Genomic DNA, 14,110 nt, shown 5'->3' on the forward strand with positions numbered 1-14,110 from the left:
AGAAAACTATCCTTTACTTTCCAATTGCTCAAGTTATTTCCATGAAGTAATTGACTCTGAAAATATTATATAGAGTTACCCGAGTGTTCATTTGCAAGCACGACTTGCAGTGATCGCTGCACAACAGGCATAAGAAAACAAACTCGTCAGCCTTTATAGACTTTTAAGAAAAGCTATGATAAATACAGAACAGAGCAAAGGACCATTCTGAAATACTGAATTAAAATTATTAAATTGCTGTACAGTACTGGGGGACAAATTTAATACTAAGCTTTGAAATTTAATTATTCACACAAGCAGACCAACACATTTGGGGAAAAAAAAAGTGCAGTTGCCTATGCAACATATGTACTTCTCATATAATTTTCCAAACACCTTTAAGTCTATTCAGAAGATTGCTTGGGCAAAGCATAATGTCTAGTGTTTTATTGTAGGATTATCAACCATACTTCACGTGAAGCTGCAAGCTCTTTATGTGAGCTTGTTTTTCCATATGAACTTCAAGAGCAGCAAAAAGCAACCTTAACAAATGAAAATAAATTTATTTTGATGTAATTTCATGAATGTTTGATCAGAATGTGTTAACAGGTTTCTATATAAGGAGAACTAGTGAAGTAATAAAATATGCCTGTACAATATATACAGTTAAACCTGCTTATGAGGAATACTTACACAATGAAACACTGTTTCATCAAGCATTATTTTGATATATTGACACATAAATAATAAAATCCTAGTCAGTATAAAGCTAATACTCAAAAGGCGCGGGAGGGCCTGGGAGGAAGGCAAAAGTCCTTCCTCGCTCTTCCATACCCCTTATGCCTATAGAAATGGGAACCACATCACCAGATAGGTGGAGGAGTAATATTATTGTATCAGATAGGGTGAAAAGACATTAAATGTTTAACTAGCTTTTATATAGGGAGAAACAGTGTTAATCTAGGCCAGACTATAAATGCTGTTGTTCACCATTAGAATCTTTTCACAAAAAGGAAGCTTCATTATTCAAGTATATATTCTTATTCCACGTGATTCCATAACAGGATAATGAAAGACACACCCTGGATACTCTGAAAACACAGAGATCTGCAGAGATGACACTTTTCCGTAACAGAGGACAGCTTGTAGAAGCACTGTATGTCTGTTCACTACAGGAATTTTGGGAGGAACTATTTATTTTAACAGACAGATCTTAGATCATACAGCAGAGTCCACTTTACCTCCACCTTGAAATACTGTTTAATTGCCTGAGAATAAACTCTCATCCTGAAAAAATGGGGAACATTTGCATATTATATCAGAAACCTGATGAACCATGTTATACTCATGCTCTGGATGATGTAATTATTACCTTTTTTTTTCTCCATGAAAATTATATATGATGTGGCAGATAATATAAATGAAATATATGAAATGACACAAATATGTCCAGCTACTAAATCATCAGCCTGAAAGTCCTTTTGTTTTTGCCCTCCACGTCTATCTCCATCCACTGAAAATTATAACTTTCCTCTAGTAATATTATTTCCTTTAAGTGAAAGAGTGGGTAAAATAGTTTTGCACCATTAATACCAGTAACCCTTTCTGGGTAGTTCTGGGTGGATAAATAAGATTCTGTTTCCCCTTTCACCCTCTGCTCTTAAAGGTGGCTTTTTCTTTTGCCTCATTCCATACACAGTCTATCTAGTTTAGTGTAGACCAAGAGTTCAAGTTTCGTAATGTACAGGGAAAAAAATGAAGTGCTCAAATCTCATATGCCTCTTTCCAAAATATATTTCTTCCAGAATGTGAGATCAGTAGCTAAAATAAATAGAGTAGTTTTCTGGGCTGTGAAATCCAGGACAATGAAAATTCCTAGGTTTTCATAGCTTTGAGGTCTGTTAATGCAAACTGTTCCCTAATTTAAAATATTTATCAGACAGCAAGATTATACTCAACTACATAAGTAGCAAGAGTAAAATCATGTCCATCTTACACAACCCATTGTAAACACTATTTAGGACCAACACATACACAGTCTCTAAAATAACTGATTGCTCTATTACCCAAGTTTTGTGTCAATTCATGTCTAAAACATTGATTATGCTGCCCAGCTGCTTGTTTGAGCATAAAAAGTGTGTGTTTAATATTGAAAACGTCTATTTTGGCTGAACTGTTCATAGATGCCTACTAGTTCAGCAGTAAAAACAATTTCTATATAAATGACAAGATTATAGATAAAATCCTAGTCTCTAACCTGAAGATTTTAAAATTTGGATGTGATGTCTTCAAACTTCAGAAACACATGATTCTGCTTTTAAGGTTTAGCCAAAGAATTAAGATATTGAGTCCTCAAATCCAGAAGTAATGCCATTCACCTTTCAAAGGTAGCCTTATATAGAACACTAAAACAAACACAATCGTTGCTAAATAACTTTAAGCAATTTGGGTTACGCCACCCAGAAGACTTAAAGTTGTGATAGTTATATCAACTGGTTTGTTGTTAAATAAAAAATAAATAAGAGGTTTATTTCACCTTCACATGGTGTCTTTCTCATGCAGACCTCAGATTTCCACATTTGTATCCCTTTAAAGGATTTGATATGCAGGGAAAGAAGAAAGGATGATGGTAAAAATTTCAATGCAGAGGTTACTAAAGGCTGCCATATTTGATACTATGCAACTTATTTACTCCATACCTTTTACTGATGTATTAGGTGGAGGTCCTTCCATTCTCAAGTTCCATGGAGGATCGCCTTGATTAGCAAAGTCCCTCATTTTCAGATAGCTAATTGTAAGTCGTATGATGGATGCCTTGTCAAGCTGGCTGGTAATGGCTGCAGGCAGGGGCAACAACTTTGCCAACTCATAGAATTCAAAATTCTCTTTTCCCCGGCGAGAGCGAGCAGCATCTCGAGACTTTTCTTTCCTCAAAGCTTGTAAACTGAAAGAAAATAAACAAAGTAGACATTCATCAATATCAGAGTTCCACCACATTTAACCAATTTGCTTTTTCACTGCTGGTCTTCTGTACAAATTACATTTCCAAAATGCTGTTGTGTATGGATCTATAGACTTCAGGATATATTTAATAGTAGTCCAGTCTTTGAGTGATTAGAACTAATGATAATATTTGAGTTTCAGTGATAGCAAACACATTAAGTAACTACTCCTAACTCATTTCAGCCACTTCTTAGCCTGCCCTTCCTTTCTCTGCTGCCAGTCACAAGAAAGGATTCCCAAGAATGCTGTGTACATGTGGGGTTTATCTGCATGGATGCCATTGCTTCTGCTGACCCACTGTAACCCAATTTAGTCTGAATTTGTCCCAAATTCTGGTTCTTGGGATAAAAAGGTTAAAAGCAGATGACTGAAGTGTGTGCCACCTCTGACAGGGGTTGCAGTGTAGCCAAGATGACCAAATAGGTTGTGCAACAGCTTCTGAGCTGTAAAAGTTGAAGTCTGGCTTAATAACAGAAATCGTCCCAGATTTCAGGAAGCTGCTTTTTATGAGTTGTTCAGCTACCCTGGCTGTGGGAACAGCAACCTTTGTCAGCAGGGCGAGCAAGCAGTTAATAGAGTTATGTGCTTCACATTTCCGATTATATTTCACTACCACACACGTATCAGACAACTTTTTGGTCAGAAAGGACCTTTTGCTTTGCTCTGAGGTGGCAATGCAAAGACATTAATTTTCTACTGTTACATCAATGCATCACTTGTTACCACACTTATGCAACACCTAAAGGTGATCCAGATTTAACTCCTGGCCTATTTGTTTAATTGGTGTATAACTGCTGACTGTACTTTGTGATGACAGCAGGTAACTACTGGAGTCTTCTCCTGATCTTTCCCTGAAATTCAAATTAAACTCAAGTTTCAGTTGGTTTCAATATATAATAACACAGTTTTGCAAGAGAAAAAGGATTAACTTTTTTGTTGTGTGGTTTGGGGAAAAGAAATGTACCACACACTTTCCAAAAGATTAGGACTCAATGTGTAGATAATACAAAAAAAAGATATTGCATTTTTTTGTTTGTTTTTTTGTTTTTCCTAAGACAGAAAAGAGCGTTCAAATCAGGATACAATAAGCTTGACCATACCTCTGCCTTGGTGGATAGAGGTTGATGCTAATGCTGGGGTTGGTGTCTGCCAATCACTGCATAAGGTGAGGAGAAATTTTTCTTGTCCCTCGTAGATACTACCTTTCCTTTGCTTTGTTTGTTTACTTACTGATTTGATGAAGTAACAGCCACAATTCCATTAACTAGTCATCAGTTTACAACAGAGCTAGAATTCAACCAGTGTATAATGGAACAGCAAATGCTTCTCTCAAGCTTGCACAACCCTTTCTGAAATCCTGGATTTTCTCAGCAACAACAAAATCATAATGGCCAGATCTGCAAAAGTACTCTCACATATGAAGCAGATCAGAATCTAGGCACACAGATCTAATAACATGATTATGATACCTCTATTTACCTATATGTCTAGTTTGGAACTAATTTAAACTACAGAGGTTATCTTACGTTTATATTCTTAACCACCTGCATTTTTGTGGCACGCCAGACTTGAAAGGGTAGATCAGCTGGGACCTTAAACCACAAATGAAATCCTTCCATCATGCTTCTCTGAGAATGTTTAACAAATTATATTCCCTACACAGTTCTATACTAATAGCAATTACATTTTAAAAAGAGAGCCTGGATAAGGAATAGGGATGCAAAGAAATAAAGATACGAAGGAAATGTCATGTCCTTACCCACAAGTAAAAATATGTCCTATTGAATCCCACACTAAGGTACATACTTGTCTTTATGAGCTATATATAAAGCACTAGCAACCAGTTTTATAAGTTATATTCAAGGTGAAGAGTACCCGAAAATGAGATTTCACAATGCTCATTGCAAATGCATCACTCTCACCCTCAGAAGGTGTATTAATGATAGCTGACAGAAATATTTTATGTATATACAGAAACTAGACACCACAGGTCTGTGCGGTAAGATGCCCTATACAAGTTAAATACCTATACAAAGTGAGAGAGAGGCAGGCAAGTGTCTCTGCCCAATTGTTTGCAAGTACAAGCTGACTTCCATGGCACAAGAGATGGCATTTGCTACTTGTCATCACACCTTTTTTTCTCCAGAAGCCAAGCCTGAGGACCTCAAGTCCCCAAATCAAGTTTGAGGGATCCAGAAGAGCTGCAATTCTAGATCTATTCTGGAAGTCTGCACCAAGAGGTTCACACTTCCTTTTCAAAGCATCTAATTATACTTCTGTGTAAGAAGGGGGATTTTTGGGGATCCCTAGTAAAACAAGTCAGAAACATTACATATCCCAGGAACTTTCAAAATCAATAAGTCTTATAAATTGAGTGGTGACTGTATGTTCCTTAGCAACACCAAGGACTGAACCCATAGTTACAAGTCCTGTATAGGGTTCAGGAGACTGCTGAAACTGAATAATACATTGCAATGTAAATGCCTATAATGCATCACCAATTCACTAAGAGTTTGCAATGAAAGCCAGCTAAGCTGAAAAGTGAGGCTACCTGTGTCAGCAAACATCATCCTTTGAAAGCCGCCTATGTGTATTCAAACTTGTACAATTAAAAAAATCCAAAAATACAAGGGATGAGGAGTTGATATAATAGATGTGCAAAAGAAACTCCCGAGAAACTGTATTATCAATAACACATTTTCCCTTCCAGCTATTTGATGTATCATCATTTGTGGAAACTTCACCAAGCAACTCAAATCAAGGAGTTTGTAACATGTAGCACTCTTGGCATTAGTGCATTAAGATAAATTTAGAAACAGTGTCTGTTCAAAACGTGCATGCAAACTCAAATTTCTAGTCTACATAATCCTAAAGAAAGACACTCGTAGCATTGGACACTCCAGTTATGCTGATACAATGTGTCCTTAATTTGGAAGCACTGATTTCCTCAGTAAGATGCAGGAATTCAATAGAAAGGACCTAAATAAACATCATTGCAAATCCCCTCTGGCACCTGTGATTCTGATAGCCAACATCAGCTTCATTATCAGATGCTCTTAGCAGAGCAAAGTGCTGGCACTGATACTCCCAAGAGGATGCTAGAAAATAGAGGTTTGAAGCTCACAACAGAAAGCAGTGGTGCTGACACAGCAGCAAAACTCATCTTGGGTCCTGTCATATCACAGCAGGATTAGAGGTGGTTCTTGGTAACACAAACTATTTTTCTAGAGTACCACACTACAAAAACTTAGGAATGCCCATGGGCTCTCCTACTAATAAGAGGAACAAAAGTGTGGGAAATTATACCTATGTTTACTAAGTGGTTTTCAAAAATATTCAGCAAGTCACAAGAAAGCAAGAACCACATGAGTTCTCACATGCTAGAGGAAGTCTCCCAACAGACGCACAAATCTACATGTGCTATCTGCAGTTTTGACAAGAAAACCACAGTGGGAAATGTACCCAAGGGACATAAATATTGCTGCCTCTTTGCCTTTTGTGGAGAAGGGGAAGGAAATTAGTAAATTGGATCAGAGCATATCACTGTATGATATCAAAAGGTGATGTTGTCATACAATGGTGAAACTTCATGCATTCCCTTAAGAACATACTTCTCAAAGAATTTCCACGTATAGAGTCCACTAAAGAAGACAAAATGGTTTCCAGCTGCTACCTCCTGATAATTCTGAGATACTGTACCTTTTAAACAGATATTTAATGGCTAGAAAACTTACGCTGTTTTAGATAGTAGGTTTCTAAAATATATATTATTTTTCCTTTTAGGGCCTTTCCAGATAGACTGATATAAAGAGGGTCTGGCTTTTACAGATGAAAAGGTACACTAAATACTACCATATATATTTTTAAATGGTGTATACAACATTTCTAAAGTAAATTTTCTATTGAATACACACCAGATGCAGAAGACATGATAATATGGTGTTGCATAAAAGTTTTATTGGTACTCATAAGTCACTTGTGATTTCATTGTGCTTGTGGTCATTCCAAGCTTAACCTGCTTCATATTTTATTCCACATCATTTTATATATTTTATATTCATGAGCATATAGATGCATTCATATCTGTGTGCACACCCTCAGCCTCCCAACGTCTGACAGATTATCATCTGTCACTTTAAAGACTGGACAATCACAGCTCCTAATTTTTGCAGCATATAATGACAATCAAACATGTTACAGCATATCAACAGATGCACTGACCTACATTAGCAAGGATTTTTTAGCATATCAATATATTTCGCTTCTGTGTCTCAGTTTGGGCAGTAAAAATCAGTGAAATAATTTAATTCAGGGAGTTTGCATTTTGAATGAAAACAGGGGAATGGTTGTGATTACAAATAAATATTTCTATCTGCAGTTTCAAAATATAGCTTAGAAGCCCTGTTTTAGAAAGGCAGCTCATGTTTACAATTCACCTACATTGTTTCCCTTAAAGCTGGTGCAGGCAGAACCCCAGGCTGGGCTTCTCAGAGATGCTGGTCTCCCCCTGCTCAATCCCACATAACGCTACTGGGGGGGTTTATGTACTTGCCACAAATAGAGATTGGTTTGGGACCAATGACCATAAAATAAGGTCTGAGGGACAGACAGACTGCTAAGCTCTGGGTATAGCAGCTCCAGCCAAGTGACAGCTTGTCTGTGGTGTGCCATCAGAGTTTTTGCTCATTTTCATTAACTACAAGCAGAAAAGTATGGCAAAATCTCACAAAGAATGCATAGCATTTTTGATAATTCTTTTGAAAGCCTCCTTTATTTCAGAAGAAACTTCACAAGTGCAACAGTATAACAGAATAAAGCACTTTTTTTTTTTGTAGTGCTAAACAATATCATACTTGTTAATTCAGGTGTTATCGACCACTAGCAAACTTCTTAAGCCTCTACAACAATATGGATTAGTAGCAACAAAACCAGATAGAGTACAACAATAATACTTAACAATATCTAATGATGTTTATAACAAGCTTTATAGAGAATGAAGCAATATCCATGTGTGTATATTCTTATATTAGTCCAGTCTTCTCAATTCAAGGATCAAAAGATCCACTATAAACATTATCCAACTCTCCAAAGGCTGTAGTCAGATGAATGTTACAACCACTTCACAGAAAAGAAATCAGATATACAGAAAGGATGTGCAACATTAGAGCACACAATGAGTAACCAAACCAAACCAAACAGATCCAAGTGATCCAACCCCATATTCCGTCAAACCCCAGAAAAAGACTTCCAGTTAAGTATATCCTTCTGTGTACATTGTTTTCCAATATAAAGAATAAAATAATGTTTACTAGTTATTGAATTTAGCTGTATTATTACACAAAGACATAGAATTATGCTGCTCCTGAGTCCACAGGTATGTATTTTTGCAATTCTATGTGAGAAACACTAAAAAATATCCTCTTATCTTGCTCTTGCCTTGTTCTACGTTAATATGACATGACATAGTATTGTCATACTTTGGACATTTTAAAATTTATACCAACTTTAGATCATCCCCCCTTTTTTGACAACATATTTACATCATCTCTGTACTGATATCAATGCAATGTATTAGATGAGAATGCCACTCTAACTACTACCAATGTTTGTACATTCTGATAGACTACAGAAATAATCTATTACCTGTTCCTTCAGCCACATTCTTGAGGAGAATCTTTTCTAGGGCTTCAAGCTGACCAGTGCAAACAATGAGGGCAGTTAAGCCCATTTATAACAATGGATACATTAAAAAAGCTGACTCTTAATGCTTGGGCAATTTACTAAGTTAATGTCCAAATCGACCTATAGGTGGTCACTCATAGCCCATGCTCTGGCTTAGAATAATCAATTTTCATGTCACTGATCTCACAGGACAATTACATTTAATGAGAAGTTCAAAGGATGGAAAAGCAGCAATATCAAAATTACCTTTTTTTTTTTTAATAGTTTTTTATTTTGCTTCGATGTGATTGTTCTTATGCCTGAGGTTTTTTTCAAAAGTGTTCGTTAACAGTGCCATCTCAAAAAGAGTGTTCAATCCAAGTGGATACATATCTGAATAGCAGTGCACTTTTTCAAACCCCAGAAAAAGATTTAGACTGGGGGAAAGATGAAAGAAGTAGAGCAGAGTAACCTGCAGTACATAATTGCACATATTGCAGTTGAAAAGTCCAGTCTAGCAAGTCAAACATCAACACTGGTGGCAGCAGGAGCCTAAAGCCTCCTGTTGTCAAGGGTTTTTGTTATTGCTGTTTTTCTAAATGTTATGCTCTAGAGAGCTCACAAATATGCATGAAACTGTTTGGTTTGGTTTATTGTTTTGTTTGGGTTTTTTTTTTCAGTATTCTAGCTACAAGTGAGTATAAAAGAACGAAGCAAGAGAGTTAAGGTTCCTGTATATGTGAATGTAAATTAAATGAAGAAAAAATCCTCTTCAACTTCCTAACATTAGCTCAACTAGTTCAGAAAAATTGAAAGTATGTTAATATATTTAATCTCAAATTTCTACACATTATTTTTGCTATCTTTTGAGACAACTTTTTGACATTTTGACATCTTTTCTCTTTCTTTGCTTTTCTTTTTTCTTTTTTTTTTTCTGCTGCCCTATTCAAAGACTTCCTTTTCACGCAGATTGTTTCTGAACTGAGAGTACAAGAACTTCAAGACTAATAAAAAACAGTTACTCTGTTTAAAAGAGAAGAGTACTTTCCCCCCAAAAAAAAGTAAAGGAGGAGAATCAGAAGCCACATGAAATTTTACCTTCTTTCTTTTTAAGTACATCTGAGAAGTCAGAGAGCAGATTTTTATGGATTTTTCTACTTGTTTGCTTATGAGATCCCAATATTGCTCAGTCTCACTATTTATCAATTAATCTAGCATGCAGCCTCAAAGGAAAAAGGTCGACCTGTATTAAAAATTCATCCATCAAAAATTCATCAAAGACTTCAGCATTTTAACTCGTGAACCTTTGAACACCTGCATACTTGTCAGATCTGTGGTCATAGTTAACTGGAATCTATAGTTACTACAGTATCTATACTTGCTCTGACATGAGTTGCATGAGGAGACTTTCAAGTAAAAGTGCAGCACACAACCTAGTGAGCCACAGTGCTTCCCCAAACTGTTCTTTTCATCAGACAAGGGATATCTGACATCTGAGTTCAAAGTCAGTCAGATGAGATCCTTTCAATGAGCAAACACTTTCCAGAGGCATTCGTTTTTGCCACACCATAAATATCACCATCCTCATGGGGCAAAAGTTTGCCAAAAACGTAAATGAAACCATTACCAGACATTATCATCAATGGCATAGTCCAAAATTGAAGTAATTTAAGGCTGTCCAAGAAAAATTAATGTTTTCAGAAGACTTTCCTTAATGTGTGAAGAAAGCTGTATAGTATATGCTGGAAGTTAAAGCTGGAACCTTCAAGTTCAAGGTAAAAACTCTGCTGCTTAACTAATGCACTGCTCATAGCTGTCATCATTAATTTATGTTAGCCTCTGTAAACATCAAGAGTATAATAGGCCAATTTCACAACTAAATATAGATGCACATTTTGCCCTTATATAAATGGCAGATTGCTGCTGTAGATCATCACTGCAGCAACACGTCAGTAAAGATGCACTGTTTGATGGTCTGATGCTCACACAATATATAAAACCAGTTGTAATGGTTGTTTGGAAGCAAAGTGTAACATAGCAGCAAAATTTCATTTGTTCCACAAACTCAGGATATATTAAGCTTGGCTGACAAAGACTGTTTGATGTGCTAAATCAGTTTGACCTTCATTTTTACTTTATATTTCTCATTTAACACATGAAATGACCATTATTTTTTCACTATATAGGAAAAAAATCACAGAACTAGTTTCTATTAAAAAGCCTCTTTTCCTCGTAGATAGCAAAAATGCATTTTGACAAATGTGCTTTAACAATTATTGCAAAAATAATGTGCAACTTATGAAAAAAAACTCTATATTAATGCAAGCTTTTTATTATATCCAGGAGAGCTGAGGATGTTTTTTAAGGGTTTTGTTTGACAGAGGAGGTTTCTCTTATTTTTTTTTCAATATGTAAATGTGGTTCAAATAAATTTGTCTTTTTTGTTGTTGTTGTTTTTTCCAGGAAAAGGTTTGTGTAAGCTTGAATTAATAATTAAATTGAATGTTTTATCACCAATAAGCACCTTTGTTGCAATGTTTAAATAACAGGATTTACTTCCAAAGTGAGTCATTAGAACATAATAATAGGAAGCTGGCAGGTTTTTAAGGATTACAAACTCGCCATCCTACACAATCTTTTAGAACTAATGTACACTTTGATACGGCAACAATTAAGTGAGCTGTGATAAACCAGTTTAAACCCAAACTCTACAAACAGAACACTAGTGTTTTGATCTTTTTTGCTTGCTATGTTGAACTAAGTGATTGCCAGCCTCGTGATAATAGAGAAGCTGCAGTTTTATCAAGCAATTTTGCAGCACCCAATAAACAGCACTTTACCTTGGAGCAACTTGTACATTTCACACCTTAAATTTCTATTTACCAAATCAGCTAATCACTTCACAATTGAACTTCTCAGAACAAAAAATTATCAATTAAAGTGGTTGAAACTCCTGCAAATTATCATTTAGGAATGAAGTAATTGCTTTCATCAGGGCAGAAAAGCCCGCCAGAACAGAAATGTCACTTCAGATTAGTGTTCTCACTCCTGAAGCTATGGATGACACAGCTGATATAAGACTAAATGCCAAGACCAATCAATTGCTTTTGTGGCTCTCTTCTGAGCTGCTGTAAAAGGGGCCATTTTCTAGGATCTACTCTTCATTATAGTAAATGCTATCTCCTTGGTAACATAATTCCATTTCTCATAAATTCCGTCTGAGAGCATTGTCCTAACAATGGATGTTTGTGGAAAAGAATGCTGTTGGTTTAATGCAAAGAAATTAAGTGTGAACGGCTGTCAAAGTACTATAGTTTGCTTGTTCTTAAACATAAATTGAAGTCTTTACATTAAAAACAGAACACTTTGGCGGAAATGAATGTTCTGAACAAGTGTAATATATTGCATTTGGAAGTGGTGTGTTTCTGACTGAGAGTTTAGATGTGGGTTTTTTTTCATACCTATGTTCTGTCTATAGTGGGCACACTCGTCCCTAGCAGAGATTTGTCTATTTGAGAGAGAGTAGATAAACACTCCTCTTATTTCACACTAGTGTAGTTAGGAAATGTGAAGCTGCAGAAGAAAACATGGTCTCATTATCATACGACATGCTATTTGTTAGCAGACTCATCTGTGTATAAAAGCCTTGTCTGAACTGAGCCCTTACTGGATGTATCTGTATTTCAATTTGTATTGTTCAGCTTCCTAAAATACTAAGAATCTGAGTTATGGTCTCCAATTAAAAGGATATCTGAGAAGCTAATTTGGTGGAACAACAGCAATTTCCTGCACTGCTCTCCTCATGACTGAAGTTTAGAAACAAATACAAGATTACAGATTTTCATCCGAAACAGGATGAAAAGTATTCCTCCCTCAATGAGCATAAGCAATTCCAATTAACAACAACAAGAGTTATGTGACAGGAAAATATATTACTAAATATGTAAAGAAGTAATTTATTTAGCATAAGATGAAAAGTGCAGTTTTACTACAGTATTTCTATGGGTAACCAAAGAAAAAGCACAGGTACACTGTTTCCAGATTGTGATTTTAGCCCTGAATGTTGGCAATCTCACAAATATTTGAAAAACCGCACCCACTATGTGATGTGCAGAAAACAAGAGGGCAAGAGAGACATAAAGTCACTGTATGTCATATCTACCTGCTTGAATTAAATGCAGTACTTCAAATTGCAAAGCCAAATATCTTTAGTACAGGTTCTTCAAATATGCAATCTTGTATATACCATATTAAATGTTATATAGCATATCACAGTTTAAATACAAGCTTTACACTTTGACCTAAGTAGCAGTTACTACATAAACAATTCACTCTGAAATAAACCAACGGAACCTGAATTTCTGATCATATTCCTTTTGTGAGTACTGAATTTAAGAAGGAACACTTGAGATTAAGGTGTTTTTTTTTTAATCTGGGTCTGAATTAATATATTAAAGAACAAGTAAACAGCTGCTATTGTCCTCACCTATGTCAGAGCTTTTGCAAAATTTTTTGCTGGAATGCTTAAGTGAGCTACAGACATTTTCCATAACATTATTTTACCAGGTGTAGCTCCGGCATAAACAGCTGCACAGGTGTAAACTTGTTTTGTTTTTTTTTAATAAAAGCTGTGTCTGCACAATGGAGTTTATCTATACTATGAATTTTTACGACTGCCAAGAGGCCTAAGAGCACAATGTTGTATTCAGACATCCCATATTTGCGCTTTACAGACGAGACCTAAATCAGGATTTCGTTAGAGTTGGCTGTGCTGTTTGGAACTACCCACTCCAATTTGGTTCCCAGAGCCAGGAAAAAAAGAATTCCAACATCTCCCTTTCACTGCTGCCACATAAATAATCTATCGGTGGTGCGTTCTTAATTACTATAATACCAAGATCCTTTCTGAAGGAAAAAAAAAACCACCATGCTTTATCTCCCTAGCCACTCATCCTCATAACTGTCATCCTCATAATCTCATAATTCTCTCCTCCTCATCTAAAAGTTACACTTACACTGATGGGTCTATGTTGAACACATGCAGTTTGTAGTTTCAAACCCTACTGATGGGAGTCTTGACAAGACATTCTGTGAAGCAGCACAGAAGGGATGAAGGATACACTGGCACTGCAATCCAAAGGAGACACTTCAACAGGCCAATGAGTTACATGACCAGCATCAGCCCTGAGCTCTGCATGGTTGTTGCTGCCTGCAATAAAACCTGTTCTGCCACCATTGATACTAAAGCTACCTAGTATACGAATACCTCCAGCACATCTGAAAACCAATAAATATGCAACAACCATTCTGCATGGTGGTGTAGATACATTCACTGAATTCTCAAAACCAAGCAGTGCATGCAAAATTTGTCTTTTGCAGTCTTAGAAAGATCGTGCAGCCTGTGCAGGTCCCCATAAGCTCACTGATGGATTTATTGAAGCTCATTTTTTCCAGAAGCACAAGTTCC

General features: G+C 36.2%; 1 protein-coding gene across 6 annotated transcripts in view; it reads right to left on the reverse strand.

Moving 5' to 3' along the window:
• NPAS3 (neuronal PAS domain protein 3) overlaps positions 1-14,110 on the reverse strand; it is a gene marked incomplete at its 3' end in the record, with an annotated part of 606,741 nt that overhangs the window by 422,067 nt on the left and 170,564 nt on the right. For 4 of the 6 annotated variants that reach the window (XM_080345064.1, XM_080345065.1, XM_080345063.1 and 1 more), the window contains one exon: positions 2,679-2,923. In XM_080345064.1, the coding sequence (XP_080201190.1) occupies positions 2,679-2,923 (245 nt within the window). Of the gene's footprint in view, positions 1-2,515; positions 2,567-2,678; positions 2,924-14,110 lie in introns of all 6 variants that reach the window. The other 2 variants (XM_080345062.1, XM_080345061.1) reach the window with 1 other exon arrangement.

This window comes from Nesoenas mayeri (assembly GCF_963082525.1).
Source record: "Nesoenas mayeri genome assembly, chromosome: 5".
Taxonomy (NCBI): Eukaryota; Metazoa; Chordata; class Aves; order Columbiformes; family Columbidae; genus Nesoenas; species Nesoenas mayeri.